General features: G+C 43.5%; 1 protein-coding gene and 1 long non-coding RNA gene across 5 annotated transcripts in view; one reads left to right on the top strand and one right to left on the bottom strand.

Annotated features, from left to right (window-relative positions):
* Positions 1–18597: 18597 nt before the first annotated feature.
* On the bottom strand, positions 18598–19232 carry LOC130600820 (uncharacterized). Of its 2 annotated transcripts, none has more exons than XR_008972531.1 (2): positions 19136–19232; positions 18598–18826 (listed from the first exon to the last, which is right to left on the bottom strand). It is a non-coding gene; the product is annotated as an uncharacterized LOC130600820 (long non-coding RNA). The 2 variants fall into 2 exon arrangements; XR_008972532.1 differs by having other exon boundaries at positions 18598–18859.
* Positions 19233–19861: 629 nt separating this feature from the next.
* The window catches only part of PHIP (pleckstrin homology domain interacting protein), a 105505-nt gene continuing 103425 nt past the window's right edge, over positions 19862–21941 (top strand). For all 3 annotated transcript variants that reach the window (XM_057412499.1, XM_057412497.1, XM_057412498.1), the window contains exons 1-4: positions 19862–20161; positions 20293–20351; positions 20519–20548; positions 20712–20771. In XM_057412499.1, the coding sequence (XP_057268482.1) occupies positions 20116–20161; positions 20293–20351; positions 20519–20548; positions 20712–20771 (195 nt within the window). In that variant the 5' untranslated portion in view covers positions 19862–20115. The remainder of the gene's footprint in view (positions 20162–20292; positions 20352–20518; positions 20549–20711; positions 20772–21941) is intronic.

The following is a 21941-nucleotide window of genomic DNA, read 5'->3' on the forward strand; positions in this document are numbered from 1 at the left end:
ACAGCGCTATATCTTTGGTACTTAGTAGAAACAGAGCAATGAAAGTTATTTTTGAGGTGATTGTAGTTATATGGTAGATTAGCTAATGATTTTTCAGTGTCCATGTTTCAACTCTGCAGCTCATTCTAAGCGCCTATTATGATTTTTCTCCTTCTCTCTTCTCTAGGGGCCCTGGTATTTCTATTGTTACTCCTGGGATGGGAGGGGTGAGAGAAAAGATGTTCCTCAATAGCATTGATCTGTATTGCTCAAGTGTTGGCCGTCATGTCTGAGGATACCTTTTGCTTGTTAAAGTCAATAAATAAATGACTGTTGCCTGACCTAGTGTTCTATTTATTCTTTGGAAAAAATCTCCAGTTGCCTTTTTAATTAAAACAGAAGAGAAGCCAAGCCTCTCTATACTTAAAAATTGAAGATCGATTACTAAAACTGTATATGCTGACTAGAATAGTAGTTAAGACATGCACTGAGATAAACCCCACTTCTGGTCTTGTGGTAGGCTTACTACAGCCAAATAAAGGGAGGCTCTTGTCAGCATCATGAATTTGTTAGTTTTGGAAGGAAATTTAAACTAATTCTCTGTATTTGGTGATGGAAGGCAGAGAGAGGGCTGTAACAAAACTTGTAGCTTAATGGAGGATAGTAGCCTATGTGGGAAAGTCCATGTTGCTGCTCAGTGATACATATTTGGTAGTCCTGTGCAGTACTGATTTGCTTTCTGATGGACTGTTGAAAGCCAGTTAGTTTAGACACTCTGGGTCACAGGAAGTTGAAACGTCTGAGCTGTTTCACAAAATCATCAAAGCAGTACTTCTAAGCATTTGCCAATTTATGGGTTTATCGTTCCTATGAGGAAGGGTTTTGTGTACTCGCATCATTTTGTGTGGCTAGCTGAGAGATTAGTGGCCTAATCCTATGTAGATAGTTGGAGTTCTTGAAATTACCATTTTAACTTAGCTTTGGCATGAGCATCACAAGGCACTGACATGTTTCTGGACACGCTTCTTTTAGAAGAGCTCCTTCTACTGAATGCCTAAAAGGTGGACAGAAGTGGAGTCCTTAAACTAATCACACAGTGTCCTAACTTAGTCATTTTGGCATAAAATTCTTCTGTTAGTTTGACCAGATTTGGAGATTCAGAGTTCTGTCAGAAGCATTTAACGGCATAAAAACGACTTAGGTGAAGTTTGATGAAACAGACTGTCCTGCTGATCAATGTAAAGTTTCTGTTTTTTTGGAAGTGCTTTGTAAATGCAATGCTTTCCTGTCTTTTTCCTCTATGTGCAAGTGTTCAGAGAAATTTTAAAACACTGTGTTTAAGTTCTAGACCTTTTTCGAAAAAGGGAATGGTTGCACATTCAGGGGTATGTAACTGGAGCCTTCATGGGCAGCTGGTGATCCTGCAGACCACCTTCAGGAAGTATGTAAGTATTTTAGTTGCGAAGTGGCACTTGGAAGTGCCAGGTGCTGTATTTGACCCATGAAGAAACTTGCATCATCAGTGACATTTAGCGACTGGCTGCTTCACACTTGAGTGCAAGGTTTGGAGTGATCCTTAGGAGTGATATGTTCTGAGAGTGGTATGTCCATGTAACAGCTGGGGAGTTCAAGGTACATTAAGAAAATAAATTGGGAAGTTCTTAAAGAAGGCAGGTGCATCAGAAACAAACCCCAATGAATGATTAAAAATAAGTCACTTGAATAGTCACAGCTCCGCCTTCCCTTAGCTTTGTATAATTTCAGTTGTTACTTTCTGCTGCTTCCCTATCCTTAACTGACCTTGGGCTAATTGCGTTTGTCAGTACAAGGTTGCCCTTGGTATTTTGTCTCTTCAAATGGCAAAGGCAGCTTTTTCTGAATGGAGACCCGTGCGAATGAGATGCAGATACCCAAGGGGAATGCTAATGGAAATTGTGCTAAAACAGCAGTGCAAGTTAAGTTGTTTCACTGCATTTTGCGCAACTCTTGAAAGTTTGAGTGGCATTTGGTCTGTTCAGAACTTCAGAAACAGGAAAGTGGAGAAATTGAGAAGGAATAGCAAGTAAATAAAGATCCATTATTAGAATAAATAAATAATGCGAGTTACATTTCTAGTGGAATAGAAAAATCTTTGGTAGTGTTTTGTTTGGTTTTTTTGGTACGTTCAGTTCTTGATTACTTTTTTAAAATGTAATTTCAGAAGGAGAAAATAAGATCACTTAAATGTTTAAGGGAGAGAGCGTGGTTTAAAAGCAAAGCAGTTCTGCAATCCTAAGGTATACATTATGATACCAAAGTCTCCACAGCCCCAATGTTGATTAAATTTCTACTGAAATTACAGCAAATTTACACAACCCTAAAGAGATTACACAACTGAGAAACCAGTGGCCAGCCTGTGTTCTCTGAAAGTAAGCTGTCAGCAAAAGATAAAGGGCAAAATAAGCTGAAATGTGAGGGAATCAAGTCTGTCCTGAATAAATTGCTTTTGACCTGGCTGCCTTACTGGACCTGTATTTTCACATGTATCACTGTATCTGAAGTAGAGCTGGGCAGCTGAGCACTGTCAGACTTAAAGCCACAAGGTAACCCACTGTGTCAATTTATATTAAATAAGTTAGTAAGCTTCTACATTTGAATCAAAGCACAAGAAGGTACAGGAGCCTGTCTGTAAACAAGTCCAGTGGCAAGAACTCTTGTCATCCTCCTAGCTAAAGGTTTATTATCATCCTTTTATTTGTAGGAAAACTTGACCAACACTTCCACTGTTGGTTAAATTGCCATATACGTAGCGGTCAGGAGATGCACTAGAATGTTCAGCGCTGTTAGTTTTTTGTAAAGGCAAGAATTTTCTACTGCTGTTCTCTGTAATAGGGGTACTTTTTGCTTTATTCAGAAAGCCTGAACTTAACTGTAAAGGTGTTATTTGGCTAACTATAGCCAAGTTGCCTTGTCAGATTGCCACCAATTGCCTTCTCTAATGTCCAATTCTACATTTATAATAAATCAGAATGAAACAATCACAGCTTTCCCATAGAAAACAGACAAGGTGAGAAGCAAACTATTTTGTTACATTATTCCCTTTGTGATGAACCACACAAGGAGTTCTATGGTTTTGTGATATGTAACAGGCTAGGACTTAAAAGCATTCGACTAGTAGGGCAAAATACTGCCTTATTCTAAGCACCATTGAAGTGGTTATAAGTGGGTTCTGGTAAGAAATGGCTTAACCAACACCACATTTCAAACTTGTCAGTTGATACTAATTCGCCTTTCTTTTTTTTTCCCAAATGTGAATGGGAAAGTGTATTTGCATACCTGCTAAGATAAGGCTAAGCTGGTAATACAGATTCATGCTCAAAACAGAAACTTGAGTGCGTGAGGCCATTTTGCCTCATTTCCATGCTGCATTTAAGTTACAATGGTATAACTTGTAGGAATTGTTATATCGCTGTTTTGATTCTCGTTAAGAAAGAAATTTCAGACTTGGGGCCTTTAAAAACTGGAATTGTATTGAGTGATTTCAGGTATTAAGCTTTCTGATATGAATCTTCTAATAATGAACAATTTAATGGAAAGCAATATAATTTCAGATGACAATACAGCAAGTGGAAGTACTGATCTTGTCAAAGTGCTCAGCCTATTTCTAAAATGAATAAAAAGTTACTGTAGTTCCTCACAAAATAGAGGTTGTAGAACAAGAACTTCTGCCTTGTCTTGGGCCTAAGTTGGAAGGCCATTCTAAGCTTTGTTTAGAAGAATCAGAGTAAAATACCACAATCACAGAATGGTTTGGGTTGGAAGGGATCTGAAAGCTCATCCAGTTCCAACCCCCCTGCCACGGGCAGGGACACCTTCCACTAGACCAGATTGCTCAAAGCCCTGTCCAACCTGGCCTTGAACACTGGCCAGGGATGGGACAGCCACAGCTTTTCTGGGCAACCCATTCTAGTGCCTCACCACCCTCACGGGAAAGAATTTCTTCCTGATAGCTAATCTACATCTACGCTGCTTTCAGTTTAAAACCATTCCCCCTCATCCTAGCCCTACATTCCCTTGTCAAAAGTCCCTCTCCAGATTTCTCATAGGCCCCCTTTTGGTACTGGAAGCTGCTCTAAGGTCTCCCTGGAGCCTTCTCTTCAGGCTGAACAAGCCCAACTCTCTCAGCCTGTCTTCATAGCAGAGGTGCTCCAGCCCTCTGGTCATCTTCATGGCCCTCTGCACTCGCCCCAACAGGTCCATGTCCTTCTTATGTTGGGGCCCTAAGCTGAACAGTACTCCACGTGGGATCTCGCCAATGGAGCAGAGGGGCCAGGATCATCTCCCTTGACCTGTTGGCTGCGCTCCTTTGGATGCAGCCCAGCATATAGTTGGCTTTCTGGGCTGCAAGTGCACACTGCCAGATCATGTTGAGCTTTTAATCAACCAACACCTCCAGGTGTCGTAAGGATCTGATTCCTTAAAACAACATGAGAAATCATAAGGATATTTATCTATCTCAGGAATATTCTGTAAGAAAGTGAAGGTGTGAACTCTTTAACATGTTTCATAACCTGTGGAGATTAAGAAATTGGTGTATGTATGTCAGTTGCATTGAGAATAACGAGAGACCAAAATTCTTTGCATGTGTAAGCAAGCCTTGACTGTCACTAGATTTATTTCCCCCCCCCGTAAGGTTTTTAATCAGCAGTCCAGTTACTGAGGGTACTTCTTTCGTTGTTGCTCTTTCTGGGGTACACTTGGGGTAAATCTTGTAAGGTTAGGGGATTTTCCTAGTTCCTTGAGGGTGTTTTTGCATTTAAGTATCATTTGTGTGTCAGTGCCAGATTTCCACCAGTAGGATAACTACTGCTTGTGTTGAGCTTCTGAAGTCTTTCAGAAAGTTTTGCCTGCTTCATCTGCCAGGGGAACGAGGTATGTGACAGCTTAAACTATAAAGTCATTCTGAGAGACAGCATGCAGAAGCTGTTTGTTGAGGTTGCCACATCATCTTACACAGATTTACAAATGTGTTACACTCAATCTGGAGAATTAGCAAGTCTCCAGCCAAGCATTGCATTCATGGTGAGAGGGTTCAGTGAGCTCTGACTCTGTTCCAAAGGCAGCAGGAGAGCATCCCTCATCATGTGAATGAAAGTCTACATCAACATTTCAGCTCATTTTAAAATAAGGGCTGAAGATGAAAATTCTGATGCCCCTTTTTTTGGTATGGAGGGGATCACATGGGATAAGCAGTCTGTCTGGCATCAAGGTGTTCCTGGAGCTGGTGAGGCAGTGGAACATGTTGCCTAGAGAAGTTGTGGCTGCCCCGTCCCAGGCTGGACAAAGCTTTGAGCCACCTGGTCTAGTGGAAGGTGTCACTGCCTGTGGCAAGGGATTGGAACTGGATGAGCTTTAAGGTCCTTTTGTGAGAAAGTGAAGTACTTCAATGTCCATTGCCTGGAGGAAGGGTGAGAGGAACTGAGATGGGTGGGAAGAGCTGAGATAAGACTCTTTAGGCCATTATCTCAAGGATTGGTGTATGGAATTGTTGCCCATTATCCCAAGAATTGCTGCAGGTATGTGCAGTTGGAGAGGTGGTCCACCAGGAACATGTAATATGTGACATTAAGAACAGAGATACTCCCCCAACTCATTATAAAAGGGGAAAAGTTAATCACCAGGTAGGACAACTCCAGAAGGACATCCTCCACAGGGACACCCACCTCTGATGGCTACTACAGGCTCTTGGGTACACTGCTCTGATACTGACTATGGACCCTGGAGGACTCCCACCACCTCTGACAACAGCCACAGACCCCAGGGACACCACTGGATCCACGGTGGTGACTACCTCTCTCTCTCTGCATCTTGAATTCTTGCTTCATTTCTGTCTTTTCTCTGATCTGTCCTCTCACTATCCCTTTTTTTATAATAATTTCCTTCTTTATGATAATTGACTTTTGGTAATAAACCAACTGACCAATTATGGTACTTGACGTTTGTGTCTTAATTTCAGTTTTGGGATCAGGAACGAAATGGGTCCAACACTGGGGTTTTCTTCAGTCAGACAGACCCTGACACCTTTCCAACCCAAAACGTTCTGTGGTTCTATGAAATGTACTATCTACATCAGTGTCAATAGGTACCAGCCTTTTAGATAAGGCTGAAGATTGCAAATTAAGATACAGCACCAGGGGAAAGCTTCATGAACCTGGCACCTCTACTGCTACTTTGATACTTCTTTATACAATGGTCATGCATCAGATGGAGATTGCTTGGCCTCAGCAGCCAGAGGTGAGGTGTGGGCCAGGAAGTCAGAACGTGTGTGTAATGACTGCTGCAGGGTTATTCTGATACCAAGCAGCAGAGAAAGGGCATGCTTCCAGGAGGTTGTGTAAGGATAGATTTGGTTGTGGCTTTTTTGGCAGCTGGTTCTGTTAAATGACCACAGTGCTTCAGAAAGCTGGCAATAATTATTCAGAGATAGTGGATGTGGATAATGATAATAGGAATTAATTACAAGAGGCAGTTAGCTCTGTGGTAGTACAGATGCTGTTACGTAGTGTATGAAACACTTCCAATGTTGAGTTGCAAGAGCCAGTTCCAGCAGCAGTTGGATGTAGTTGGTAACCCAAAGGCCAGACAAAAATTAAATTGTATCTCCAAGCAGATGTCACCCTTGGTGATGAAACTGCAAGGGGGGATCAGTGCCACACAGGTTTCAAGTAACTGATGTTAGAACACTTTTTTGGCTCTGTCAAGCCGCTGTCACGTTCACACTTCCGTGATTACAGGGGTGTCTTAAAAGATCCAGCATTTCAAAACTACGTGGAAACAGCAGTAACGCTTCTCATCTGATGAATGCTTCAGTATTAGCGCTGGATTCCCTTTTCTTGGTGGGGTGGTGCTTTAGGTCTCTAGATCCTAAAACATGTTAAGTAGTATGTAAAAAGCAGCCTGCAGCACAAATACTGCCTTCTTACAAAATTGAATGACTGATTCAGTTTATCACTGGTAACAATAGCCTTGTTCTGTATCAACAAGCATGGGAGATACTGACTGTGCCCTGTATTTCATAAAGAATTAGACAATGCTTTTGGCATCATATATCTCTTTACAACAGCGCATCTGTCACATTTAGCAGATTGATGCATTCTATGCTATTCTTGGACCATGAATAAAGGGCTCTGCTTTATATGACTTTTAAAAAAATGGATGTTCCTCCTTGTCCGCAACAGCCCTATTTTTACCAGGTAAGAACAAGACAGCAGGAAACTTTACACCCAAATCTCAATTAAGGATTCTTTTCAGTGCTTTTATGTACTAAACCTTCCTGTTCCCTAGTAAGGTCTGACAAAGCCTTTGATCACGTAACATCTCCTCAATATCCCTCAAGCACTTTTAAATAGATAGGTTGCAAACAACTACAACCGGCTCTCCACTATGTCTAACTATAGGTAGTTACTAGTTCAGACACTGTAAATGTTTGAGACATGCTGTGAATCAACCTGATAGCTGTTAAATTATGTTTACCTCCGTTTAGCGTTACATTGTTTTCTTTCAACTTCTGTGTGGCTTTATACTTTGTATTTTCCAGGTTTAATAACTTTAACATCAACTCTGCAGTGATTTTTAGTTGGGGTCTGAGAAGCTTTTATGATCATTTTAAGCTTCTCAGAGTTTTCTCATTACTTGCTGGACAGAATGAAGAATCAAATAATCGGAGGCTGAGCAAAAATGGACTACTTTGATGTACCAGGATTTGTTGCAAACTAGGCAGGATTTATCTCGGCCTCTAGAACTTCCTAACAAAGGACACCTGTGTTGGACGTGTCCCATATTTTACACCTCACTAAAAAGACGTGATTTTTTAGAAGTAAAGAACAGTGGCAGTCTGTGGTTTGGTTTGTTGCAAAGGCTGTGACTGTTGACAATTAACAGGTGCCAGGGTACAGAACTAGAGCCTTGAGGCCACTGCTTTCACTGTTGAGCTGTCAGTCAGCAGAGACCCAGCGTTCTCCCAGGCAAGCCTGCGCAGGGGTCAGGGGTTAGCTCAGCCCCAGCTGATGATGCAGATGCAGTTGCCCTGTTTTGGTGGCTGAAAGTTTAATAATATGGATACAGCCATTGGCATGAGGCAGCTGGCCTCAGAAACAGCAGGCACTAGTACTGTTCAGTTTACTGATATGGGTAACATTCAGAATTGAGGAATACAAGTACTCTGTATACTGGAATTCAAAATGTTGTTGTCTGTAAATATACCATGACCTGCCCTTCTACGCTGCTGGAAACATCCAACAGGGAATGAACTGAGAGGCACACACACCACCCCAGAGGGAGGATTAAAATCCAAGGGCACTGGCTGCTGGAAAATCTCAAAAATCGGGGCTGGAGGATATGGGAACAGCATGTTTACACTTAATCTGACAGAATCTTCGATGCACTGAGTAGACCATAAATCAAACTCAGCCAATTTCGTCACCCATAGCCATCAATTTTTAAATGCTTTCCTATAGCACAGGTAACTTCTGCAGGTTCATCTACTACTGTCTCACTTTCTCTCTAAACTCCTTGTTCACCCCTTGAAAACCCAACCTAGAAAAACCTGACAGCTAGCAGGCTCTGCAGGAAACTGTTTTGGTAATTTATTAGGCAACTCTTCTGTTTGCACAAAACATACTTTTCAGAATTCTCTGAAACTTAACTATGTCTTGAAATTTAAGCTTTGAGACATAAAGATTAAGTTCTGAGGAAAATGTGATTAGCAGGATCTATGTGATCCTTTCATTCCTCTTGCAGCTCAATAGTTCCCGCCCCGCCCCCCATTCTTCTCAAACCCTATGATTTTTATGAATTGTGTTGGACTACATGGGAGAAACCATGTTTTCTACTTTTATTTCTCAAATTGTGGGAATTTGGTATTTTTCTTTCTTGCTCAGGTCTGGAACAAAGCAAACTCTGAAAACCTCAGCTTTGATTTCTAACATAAAAAACTTAAAACATGGCTCAGCTGCTTCTTAAGAACAAAAATACTCTGCATGCAAGCAAAAAGAATCAGTGTTTCTAGATAAGGACTTTGGAGGGTTCCAGCTCCTCAAATGCTGACAGGCAGGTCTGGCATGACTTGTATTTTAACTACGTGATTCAAAATTTAGTTGGATTTAGGTGGAAAGGTCAATGAATCCTACGCAGTCATTTCTCTTTTAAAGCACTTTCAAACATATATACAAAAAAAAAACCCTCAATAACGTGGACGAAGTAAATGAAGCTTTATTATAACCATAACAACCAACTCTAAAATTAGAACTATGTTAAAAATAAATGTCTCTGTATTTCTTTAAATGCTCAATCTAGTCTTTGTAAGATAATGTGTTTTCTTTACGTTAGTTGATTTTTAGTGTTACTCAGTGCTTTATGAGGACCTCGTGCTTGACCTCATGCTTGACCTCATGCTCACCAACAGGGAAGGGCTCCTTGGAAATGTGACTCTCCAGAGCAGCCTTCGATGCAGCGATCATGAGATGCTCGAATTTGAGATCCTCAGGACAGTGAGAAGAGCGTGCAGCAAGCTCACTGCCCTGGACTTCAAAAGAGCAGACTTTGGCCTCTTCAGGAACCTGCTTAGTAAGGTTCCATGGGATACAGCCCTAGAGGGCAGGGGGGCCCAAGACTCTTGGTTGATATTCAAGGATCACCTGCTACAAGCTCAGGAGTGTTGCATCCCACCCAGAAGGAAGTGCAGCAGGAGGGCCAGGAGACCTCCTTGGACGGAAAAGGAGCTGCTGACAAAAATTCAGATGAAAAAGGAGGCTTATAATAAGTGGAAGCAAGGACAGGTGGCCTGGGAAGAGTACAGGGATGTTGTCTGGGAAGCTAGGGACCAGGTTAGGAAAGCTGAGGCCCAGTTAGAATTAAACTTAGCTAGAGGTATTAAAGATAACAGGAAGGGATTCTACAAGTACACAGCAAATAAAAAACAGACTAGGGAGAACGTAGGCCCCCTCAGGAAGCTCTTGGGAGAACTGGTTACACAGGATTTGGAGAAGGCTGAGGTTCTGAATGAATTCTTTGCTTTGGTCTTCACTGGCAAAGGCTCTGACCAAACCACCCAAGTCTTGGAAGGTAGACACAGGGACTGTGAGAATGAAGACCTTGGGCCCACTGTAGGAGAGGATCTGGTCTGAGACCATCTTAAAAATCTGAATGCGCACAAGTCCATGGGTCCTGATGAAATCCATCCACAGGTCCTGAAGGAGCTGGAGAATGAAGTTGCAAAGCTGCTGGCCATCATATTTGAGAAATCATGGCAGTCAGGTGAAGTTCCCGATGACTGGAAAAAGGGAAATATAACCCCCATTTTCAAGAAGGGGAAAATGGATGACCTGGGGAATTACAGAGCAGTCAGTCTCACCTCTGTGCCTGGCAAAATCTTGGAGCAGATTCTCCTGGAAGGCATGCTAAGGCACATGAAAATCAACAAGGTGCTTGGTGACAGCCAGCATGGCTTCACTAAGGGGAAATCCTGCCTGACCAATTTGGTGGCCTTCTATGATGGGGCTACGGAACTGATGGACAGGGCTAGAGCAGTTGATGTCATCTACCTGGACTTGTGCAAAGCATTCGACACTGTCCCACACGACATCCTTGTCTCTAACTTGGAGAGACATCAATTTGATGGATGGACCACTCGGTGGATAAAGAACTGGCTGGATGGCTGCACACAAAGAGTTGTGGTCAATGGCTCAATGTCCAGCTGGAGACCAGTAACGAGTGGTGTCCCTCAGGGATCGGTGTTGGGACCGGTCATGTTCAACATCTTCGTCGCTGACATGGACAGTGGGATTGAGTGCGCCCTCAGCAAGTTTGCTAATGACACCAAGCTGTGTGGTTTGGTTGATACCCTGGAGGGAAGGAATGCCATCCAGAGGGACCTTGACACACTTGTGAGGTGGGCACATGCCAGCCTCATGAAGTTTAACCACGCCAAGTGCAAGGTCCTACACCTGGGTCGGAGCAATCCCAGGTACAGCTACAGGCTGGGCAGAGAAGAGATTCAGAGCAGCCCTGTGGAGGACTTGGGGGTGTTGGTTGATGAGAAAATGAACATGAGCCGGCTTCAGTGTGTGCTCACAGCCCAGAAAGCCAACCGTATCCTGGGCTGCATCAAAAGGAGCGTGACCAGCAGGTCGAAGGAGGTGATCCTGCCCCTCTACTCTGCCCTCATGAGACCTCACCTGGAGTATTGTGTGCAGTTCTGGTGTCCTCAACATAAAAAGGACATGGAACTGTTGGAACAAGTCCAGAGGAGGCCACGAGGATGATCAGGGGACTGGAGCACCTCCTGTATGAAGATAGGCTGAGGAAGTTGGGGCTGTTCAGCCTGGAGAAGAGAAGGCTGCATGGAGACCTCATAGCAGCCTTCCAGTATCTGAAGGGGGCCTATAGGGATGCTGGGGTGGGACTCTTCATTAGGGACTGTAGTGACAGGACAAGGGGTAACAGATTAAAACTTAAACAGGGGAAGTTTAGACTGGATATAAGGAGGAAATTCTTTCCTGTTAGGGTGGTGAGGCACTGGAATGGGTTGCCCAGGGAGGTTGTGAATGCTCCATCCCTGGCAGTGTTCAAGACCAGGTTGGACGAGGCCTTGGGTGATATGATTTAGTGTAAGGTGTCCCTGCCAATGCAGGGGGTTTGGAACTAGATGATCTTAATGTCCTTTCCAACCCTAATTATTCTATGATTCTATGATTCTATGACCTGACAAAAGGCAATTAGTCAAACTTGATGCTGAAAGATCAAGTTCAATTCGTTTTTTCTTTGATCTCAGAAGTCTGAGCTTCAATAAAATGCACACGTGTGGAAACTAGCAGTTTGCTAATACACCAGAGCTTGTTGCAAGAACACTTATCAATGCGAAGGTGACCCAGTGCTGGGTGAGAATCTGTATAATAGTGTAACTAAAATAACCTTCCCATAATTTTACCGTTCATAATGTAGACATTTAATTCTCCAACAGTAGAAGTTTCTGGGCATCAAGAAGGTTCCCGAACATGTGCAAAACTACCTGTTCTGGCTAGCTTGCAATCCACAAATCTGCTTATCTCGCTTGCATGCTCCACATCCAGAGCACTCTTACCAGACTAGGTCCCAACTAAAGTGGCGGTTGTGCCTTTAGTCTATCAACTTTCTCGTTTTCATCTACTCTGATGCACAGGGGGATCCAACTTCAGCTCAAATTCTTCTACAGGGAAGGGAAAACAGTATTTTGTACCTCTGAAGAGAATGAGCTAGCCACCTGGGTAAATACACTTGAAAGACCCTTCCTCTTAGTCTCTGTTAAATAAGCTGCTCCACTCTGCATGGGAAAACTATACAATAGTTGAGTTTCACTCATTAGGTGTGTTTCAGGTTCACTCATTAGTGTGATCACTCATTAGGAGTGATCACAGTCTTAATCTTGCAGTAGGTCCTCACCTGGGAAAAGGGAGGTGCCTGTGCCAATCTCCATCTTATATTAAGTTAAAAAGAAGGAAGCAAACAAAAACCAGCAGCACATATATGCAAGGTCATTTCTGGTCTAATCACACTTCTTGTCTTGGGTACTCTAAAACCTGTAAAATCAAGAGGTTGATTCTATGATTTTGTATCAGTGGTTATCTTACACAATTTAGCTCTCAGCATGCCACACCTACCTGGCACAGCAAAATTCTTCTACAGTTTCTCTGGGGAAATTGAAAAATACAAAATAACCCTTTCAGGGCACCAAGTAGAAGCTATAGAGGAATACAAAATATTGAGAAATCTGGATCAGCAACCCAGTATTTTCTCAGAAGACTGAACAATAAATGGAGATCAGAATCTCAGTGATGTGTATTTCATGGATGATTGACAAATCACATATGCTGCACAAAGTAGGCACTGTCAGCCAAATGGTTCAATGCTAACAGCACTAAAATCTTTCCTGTAAGTGCAAATATTGGTACTACTCTCACTGCATTATTGCTATTTTGGGGAAAGCAGATATTCCAAATACACAGACATAAAAATACTTCGCAGCTCTAAATGAAATCAAACAGTAGAAGGAAACACTTGGGAAAAACTCAGGATTGTCTTAAAGCTAGCAACAAGGCTGTGCTGGATCAGACTAATGATCTTTCAGGAGTCTTACCTATAGAAGTGTCAGTTCTTCTGGCAACTGCTGAAATCCTTGCTTTAGTGGTTTCTGAGGAAAAAGTAAGGCTGGGATGGCTGTATTTTGTGATGGGGAAAAACATAATTTTTAATTTGAAATTGTTCAACTACTCCAGTTCTTGAAATGTGTCCTAGAGTTTATGAAGATCCTGATTTATCTTCTCTGAAACAGGGAAATTTTGCATGCCATACTTAAATATTACCTCCACCAAATATTTTATTCCATTTCCCTTGGTCCTTAATCCTATTCCTAGAGTATGTTTTTCTTGTTCCTAATATTTTCCTTACGTATCTCTGAACTCTTATTCTCTGAAGATACAGTGACTGACTCAACATTGTATTCCAACAGAAGATGTATCATTATTTTGTTTGACTGGTTTAATGTTAAGAGTCCTAGACAAAAATTACCATATTCTCAATGTTGACTCTGTAATAAATAGAATGGTGGTTTTAAATTATTTACTACCAACTATCCGATATAGATTTTTTCTTACTTTGGTTTAGAAGCCCAGAAGGAACATGACCGACTCATATTATTTCTTCCAATAGATTATTTTGAATGTAATGTCATGAATTTTTACCTACATGGTTCGGCTCAACTCTCCTCTGGGAAGATCTCTCTGATATTTCTTATGGCCTCCTCTGGTTTTATCTAAATTGCACAATAAGTAAACACTGAAATATTCTTCCTTCAGCCTTTCCTGTAATTACACATTAACAAGTGTATCAGGCTGTATCTCTGATAACAGTACAACAGAATCTCTCAAGTTATTACATAGATGTATATCTTTAATAGTCCACTGCATTACCTTCAGTTAAATTCCAAGTTTATACCAAAGCTACTGATAACCAGCCCTGTTCTGAAAAGTCAGATAAATAACCCCTCATCTATATTTCGAAAAGCTGCATTTCTAACCATCTACTATTGTAACAAAAAAAAAATAATCAATCCAAACCCCAAATCACAAGTGGCCCTCAAACTGGGTTAAACAGAAATTCAAAGAAACATTAAAGAAACATTAAGATAGTCACTGAAGGACACTATTAAATTGTTTCTTATGAAACTTCATAATTTATCAATACACATAACATCTGTCACATAAGACTTAAAATAAGTCTTCTCGGACTTAGAACTCTAACATGAAACCAGTAAAACATACCAATGATACACCTCATTTTGAGACTCTTTCGCTCCACGGAGGTTGCCTTTGCATACTGGAATACCTTACCAGGAAGTACAGTAACAGCGAGCATCTTCAAAAGTTTTCTAGAAGCAATAATCTAAGAAAATAATGATCAATATACAAAGCCACATTGTAAACATTCTTTTTTCTGCTCCTATTTTTATAATGGAGCAGCCCTCCTCTTAAAATTATTTTTTTGAAAGCTCTGCTTAAAAAAAAACCCCACATAATCCTGAGAATTCTCAGAAAACTTTGGACATCAAATGGATGTGAAACTGAACATGGCAAATATCCAAGATTCTCTGTGAAGAAAGGCCCAATAGCAAACAATTAAGCATAGCAGTTCAATCATTTTCTCAAAATTCTCAGGATAATTAGGGAATGTATTCAGCACAGAAAATTGTACTGTCAAACTAATCCAGTAAATTTAATCGAAGGTCTTTCACCAAATACAGGAGCACAAATTCAATTGCTTTAAAACAAAACAAAGCAAATCCCAAACAAAACCCCACCATAAACCAGTAGAATTCCTTTATTCAGTAGGAATTACGTAGGCCTAATTTTCAGTTTCTCTTTGTAAGGGAAGTTTTTTGTACTGAAAGATATAATAGTGAAACTGAAAGAGCACCAAGGCTGATTCAATTCATGTTTATTTGGGTAACAACATACTAAAGAGATTTTTAGGGTTATTGGATGAAATTCAACTAGACCTATTTACTGCTCAAAATATAAATGACATCTAGATCTACTTTCAGATGCTTGATAGTAGACATGTGGTTTATTATTTATTTTTATACAAAAATAAATGATGTCGTCCTCAGTGACTTGATTTTGCTTTACTCTTCAACCTGCACATGAGGAGGACACGAGAAACCTGCCTGTCGGAAGCTAATCTTTGCATATGCTTTTGGAAGATGTTAATTTGTCAATGCTGATGGTGGTTTGGGTAACACAGATACCTAATTCTATGCTACTTTTCACAAATAAGGAGAAGCAAGGTAAAGAAGTATTTTGGTTGGAGTGGGAAGGCATCCACAGTCTATGGTAGTAGGTGCACTGAAAAAGGAAAGAAAGGTAAAGAGCAGAAGCATACAGTTCACTATTTAATATCTGATACAGGCAGAATACAGTGGCTAAGCACTCTGTAAAGAACTCCATAGTTGAAAATTCAGGTTAGCACTGGAAGGTGCAGACAGGACGTATTGTTGGCCTGAACCACAAACAAGTGAGTATTTGAAGGAGTTTTGCTGTAAAGGTGCTTAGTTAAATTGCAGACTAAAAGAATTTTGATGTGAAGACACTTAGTTAAATTGTAGGTCATTGTTTAAGACTATAGGATTAGTTTACTCATAGTGGTATTTTATTTTGGCATATTTGGTTCTTTCTGAAGATGTTTAATATATGTGACAATAATAAAAAAGTTGACTGGCCCTCCTAAGTTCCATCACTCACTTCTTGATTATTGGTTGGTTTCAAGTGTAATAATTGACAGTCACAAAAAGGGAAGCATCAAAGGACCAATAATTCTCATGTGAGGTGAAAAAAACCCCACCAAAACCCCCCAAACAAACCACCAGTGAAACCTGAGGGAAGCTTAGTCATTGCTTTATGTTTCTCTCAACCAGCCATCTCCCCCTCCACCCCCCACCAATATCATGCTTCAAATATTTAGCTACATTGTTCAGTTTGAGAATTTACAAACCCTAAATACTTTCCTTGTCTATAAAGAGCAAATTTCACAAGAAACAAAGTATTTCCTTCTTGAAAACTGCTACCATTAAGGTTCGAGTAACACACTTGCTGGTTGCAAGCTGTTAAACCATAAAACTGATATAAACAATTATGAGGGGAAGAAATGTCAGCTTAACTCCCCCCCCCCCGCCCCCCAACTATCAAGATACAGAAAAATCAAGAAGAAACCAAAGATACTACATCAGAAGTAACTAGTAATTCAAGAGAACCAAATGCATGTCTGTATTTGGATACTTACAGTGCTTATGCACTTTTTGGGAAAGGAGAAGAATAAAATATATAAGGCCAAGGTAAGGAAAAAAACACCAACCAACCAACCCTTGGGATGAGTCCATAACTGACTGTAAATTTTATGTATCAGCTTTATTTACAGCAAAACATAGTAAACTTTACTCTTGATTTTTTGTAAAATTATTTTAGTGAACATGTAAATATTCATATTTAGAAGTCACAGTGTAAAAGGACGCAACATTTGCAAAAAGAATATGTAAAACTATTAGATGTTAAACCAATTAAATGATTAAAATTATACGAGGTTTTCTTTTGAACTCAAACAATCGTTATAGCTGAAAAAAGGAAAATAATTCCATTACTACTATAACTTTTTTTCCTCTAATGCAAACCTTTCGGAGTAGAAACACCTCCTAAAAAAGTACTAAATCTCATTAACAAAGCAGAACTGATGTAGTTTTACTTAAGGATAATGGGAGGTGACAAGATCACATGAAAAAAAGGAATTATTTGAAAACAAAACAACCAAGGTAGTAAAAATTCAGAGATGAGGCTATTTTTCTTCACTTGTGTACATAACAAATATCCTCAATTTGACTGCAACAGGGACAAGAAAAAAAAAACAACAAAACAACAAAAAATCAACAGCCTTTAAAACATCTCTGAAGAAATAATGGAATATTTGTTACTGCTGTAGGAATTCTTAAACTTATTCTAATGCACACTACCAAACAATAATTCTGCATCTTCTCCAGTGACCTGTATGATTTCCACATTTAGCCACAAATAAACAAAAATCCCCATCAGGTTTCACCTGTCAGGGGAGGTGGAATGTATGTTTGTAAAACCTGTTTATTAAATATTATTTTAGTACCTCGGTGCTCGAGCTCAGGTCAGGCACTGGGGTTCCATTTTGCTCAGTGCTTCACAATAGTTAAAGACAATCCTTATTTTGCAGTCAAAACACCACTAACATCTTGATTCTGTGGGCTGTATTTTAAACTGCATCAGGAAAAGTTGAGTTGCCAAAAGAACAGGGAAGTTCAGTATACTCTGATAGTTTTCCTCTATTTTCAGACTCTTTAACTATTACAATTTCTGTATTCCTCAGTTGATAGTTTTAGTGATGCCATACAGAAGTATATTTATGTAAGCATCAAGGGAAATTAAAATGTTAATCACATTATTCATGTAGCCCTTTGTTGTGAGAACCACCTATGAGAGATACTACAATATGTATTTTACATAGCTAATAAAAGACAAGCCACTTTATGTTTTAAATCTTTATTAGATGGTAAATATTATTTCATTGCCACTTCAATTATGTGATGTGTGGATTTAAAATACAGCTGAAACACGGAGCAGTTATTGTTAGAAAAACTGGGAAAAGGGAGACACACATACATTTTTAAATACATAACGTGAGCCTGGCTACAGACAAAGTGATCAAACCCATGCAAGAGTTTATATCTTAAAAAAACATTTGTCCTACAAAACACATTTACTCTGACGATTACAACAGACATGCTGGATTATGATTTCAATGATTTTTTGAACATTTGATAACAGTACGTCAAAATGCACAGCAACACAGCATCTGCCACATCAATCTGATTTTTCTCACTTTTTAGAACACGACTTCATGGAAATACCTGACATTTCAGCCTCCCTTCTCTAACCTTCCACGGATATGTTTGTGCAATAAAGCTGAAGCGTGGTCGCAGCAGCTTTCTCACCGTGCCAAGCACAAAGCTCAAGCAGCAGGCTTGTACACCAACCTCAGAGCCTTGGAAACATACATGTAAAAATGCTCAACTCAGCCTCCCCTCAGCTGCACAGAAAGATGCTTTAAATCGAATTTTGTTAAAAGTTATGCAGTTGGGAGCTTTAGGGTCTCTACATACACAGCATTATTTGTCTAATTCCTATATAATTTCAAACATACTTTCGGCTTTGCCTCACGAGTCACATTAGTTAGTAAACGGGGCAAAATAATACTAAAAAATGACGGCTTCTCCTGTTTACACCGATCCCTGCTACATTCACTCTTATTGTCCACAAACATGTTGGCTCTGGCAAGGCCCAAACTCGACCTGAAAAAGCATAGATGCATTGCAAACCATAAAGTAATTATGCTCCTTTATACCCCTTCCTTGTCGGACACAGATTTGTTTTTTAAAGGTAGTTATTAGTAGTAACGATAGTTACCTTTAAACAAAGCAAAAATTACTTGCTTTGGTTTTATTTTCTTTTCCTTTATGACTGCAAGCAGCAAATAAAAAGATACAGCACGAATCAGAACGTTTACTCGGTATCGTCAAGCTAACAAGCATTAAATAAACCAATGTTTTAATCTCTAATCAGGCCCTGTACAATGTTGCAGCCTTTCAGGAACCTTCGGTACGTTATTGATCCACTAGTGAATTACCTCCAGTCCAGCCATAGGTTGCAGGCATCATCATCCTTCGCTTGTCCTCGCGTTGACAACACTCCTTTTGCCATCGCTCCTAGAGGCCGCAAGATTCGTCAGTCCGGCGTGTCTGATGTGGTTGGCGGCAAGAACAACGAATAAACCGGTTACTAGCTGTTTGAGTTTTTTTTTTAAGGGAAGTTCTGAAACGGAGTACCCTGCGAGCTCTTCACCCTCCGTGGCAGAGACATGGCCCCAAACAGAGCTGCCGCCTGACGAACAACCACGTTTCAGGTTGTCTGGGGCTTGCTGGGACTCCCACTCCCCCCAAACATAAGGCAAGAACCCGGACCCGGGCACTATGTTGCAAGAACAAGACCCAAAAACGCGTGACATTGGCACTTACGCGCAGATGCCAAACCCGCCGCACCCCAAGGCCCCGCCGAGCGCCGAAAGAGCCCGGGGCTGCCGGAGCCTCGCGCCCGGGAGGGGCCTGGTTACGGGGCTAGGGGAGCCTCAGCGGGTGGAGGAGGGGGGCTGAGAGGAGGGCCAGGCTTCCTCAGCCCGCCTCCCCAGCGGGGCCGCACTCCCCAGGGGCATTTTTGGCTTCGTTCGCTTCCCTTTTCTGCAACACTGCAACTCGGTAACTTCCAGGCCCGCCGCCGCCGCGAATCGCCGCTGCCCCTTCTCAGCCCCTCCTCCCCGTGCGTCGTATCCCTCCGCGCTCCGGCCGCCCGCACCTCGCAGAGAAAGCGCCTTTCAGCAAGCAGCCCGCCGCCTTCCCGCCCGCCCCGCCTCTGCCGCTCCGACATCTTCTGCCTCAGCCCGCCCGCTAATAAACACGTAGCGCTTGCTCTCGCCCCTTCTCCCCTCAGCCGGGCAGCGGCGGAGGCCGCCGCGGCGGCGGGGCAGGGGCAGAAGAACGCGGCTCCCCCCTCCCTTTCCCCGCCTGGCCGCCGCCGCCGGGCGCTGGGGACTGAGGGGTGCAAGGAGCTGAGGGAGGAGGGGCTGCGCGCGCGGCGCGGAGCGGAGAGAGGCGCCGGGAAGGCTGAGGCGGGGGGCGCGGAGGAGGAGGGAACTCTTTCTCCGTGCGGAGGGATCGCGCTCGCGCTGGCTGGCGGCCGCGGCGGTAGCAGCGGCGGCAGCAGCAGCAGCAGCGGCGTCGGCGTTGGCGGCGGGTCGGTGTGAGTTGTTTCCTCCTCCTGCCCGTGGGTTGAATGGTGGAGCCGACACTCTTCCTGGTGAACGAACAGTGACAGCTACCGGGCGGGCGGGTGCGTTTCGCTAGGACCCTACGCTGCCGCGGGAGCGCGGCCCGAACCTCCCTCCCTCCTTTTACTCCCCCCCCCCCCCCCCCCCCCCCCCCCTCCCGGTTTTCGCCTCGCCATGTCCGGGGACGGCGGCAGCAGGCACACGGCGGAGCTGCGAGCGGGTGAGTGAGTGCCGCGGAAGCCACCGTGCAGGGCGGCGGGAGCCTGAGAGGGTCGGCGGGGAGGGGGAAGAAAGAAAAGCCAGCGGGGAAGGGGCGAGCTGCAGCCTTCACCGCCTCTCCTCTACCCGCAGAGCTCTACTTCCTCATCGCTCGCTTTTTGGAGGACGGACCCTGCCAGCAAGCGGCTCAGGTAGGGATGGAGGGATGGAGGGAGGCAGGGATGGCGCCGCCGGGCCTGGCGGGGAGGGGGCGGCCGGGCAGGGCGGCGGAACGGGCTCTTCTTTTTCCGTATTTTCTTCGTTCTAAAATCCACATCCCTTTTCTCAATACATTCTCGCATCCCTTTTGTTGCTGCAGGTCCTGATCCGAGAAGTGGCGGAGAAAGAGGTAAGCGGTGCCGCGCACCCGGCTCTCGCCCCGCCTGCGGCCTCCCTCCCCCTTCCCTCTCTCTCTCCTTCTTCCCCCGCCCCATCCCGGGGCCCTGCCGCTGCCGGGGGGCTGCTCGGGGGAGGGGAGCCACTCACGGGGCGTCCTCTCTGCCCTCCCCTAGCTGCTGCCCAAGCGGACCGACTGGACGGGCAAGGAGCATCCCCGTAGCTACGAGAACCTGGTAAGCAGCCGGCGCGGCGGGCAAAGTTGGGTGGATTTTCTTTTCCCCTCGCTCTCCCTGAGCAGCCCTAGGAAAAAATTGAATTTCCCGCAAAAAGAAAATTACAACTTAAAAAAAAACCGCAAAAAACAAACTTGAGAAATTTTTTTAAATTTTATTTTTTTAACATAACCTCATCCTCGTCCTTCCCTTTCCCCCCCTATCCCGGGGGCAGCCGCGGGGTCCCGCCGGTGTAGCCTGCGCGGGGTAAATAACAACAAGCACCCAAGCCCCGGCGCGGCCTCGCCGGCTGCAAACAGAGGTACGTCATGGACGCGGCGCGGGCGGGCGAGAGCGAGCGGCGCGGGGCGGGGCCAGCGCGGGGAGCGAGCGAGCGAGCGGGCGGGCGGGCGGCCGAGGCCGCGCCGCCGGCAGGAGGGGGCGCTCTCCTCCGCATAGAGCCGCGCCGTCCGCACGCACAATGGCTCCGCGCTGCCGCGCACCGACCCGTGGTGAGGCAGCGGAAGGGGTCGGGGCCCGGGCCGCTGTGTTGAGGAGGCCTTTATTCCCCTTCGCCCTGCTGTTCACGGGTTGGGATCGACACGGCGGTTTGGGTTTGGTGTGTCCTTTCTGGTGCGGTGTGTGCCCGCGTTTCGTATTGCTTTTGAAGCTTGTATACAGTGTATCTGGTGTGTAGGAATAACTGGTTCACAGGTTGACATCACAAACTTAAGTGGTGTCGTTGTCCACCCCACACCTCCCCCTTGGTTTTTTTTTTTATTTTCCCCTAATTCCCCGTGTGTGCTTTTCATCTCTGGTGCGCATCAGTGATTTAAAAGTGTTGTCTGCGCGAGTGGTATAGCTCTTGCTAGCTGAGAGGGGCCTGGATATATTTTTCTTTAATATACCATGAACTGCAGTAGTTGGGGAAACGGCAATTAAGGTGCCTGAATTGTGTTTGTTAGCAACTCGTTGCTGGTATTATTTTTGTTACAGGTGCGCTGTTGTGCAATTTAGTCTCTGGATTTCTGAATAAGATTTCAGAGGAAAATTGAGCCATGTTTGTAATATGCGTCAAAGCAAGATTTCCCTTTGGGATTTCTGGTTGGTTATGGCAGTTCTGAGCTCCAGTACTTCTGAGACTTAGACCAGAGAACTTTTGAGCTTGCACAAAAGGAAACAGAGCAGTTC

The sequence above is a fragment of the Pezoporus wallicus genome, unplaced genomic scaffold, assembly GCF_028554395.1.
Source record: "Pezoporus wallicus isolate ANWC-B61680 ecotype Strahan unplaced genomic scaffold, APGP_CSIRO_Pwel_v1 contig_4788, whole genome shotgun sequence".
Lineage (NCBI taxonomy): Eukaryota > Metazoa > Chordata > Aves > Psittaciformes > Psittacidae > Pezoporus > Pezoporus wallicus.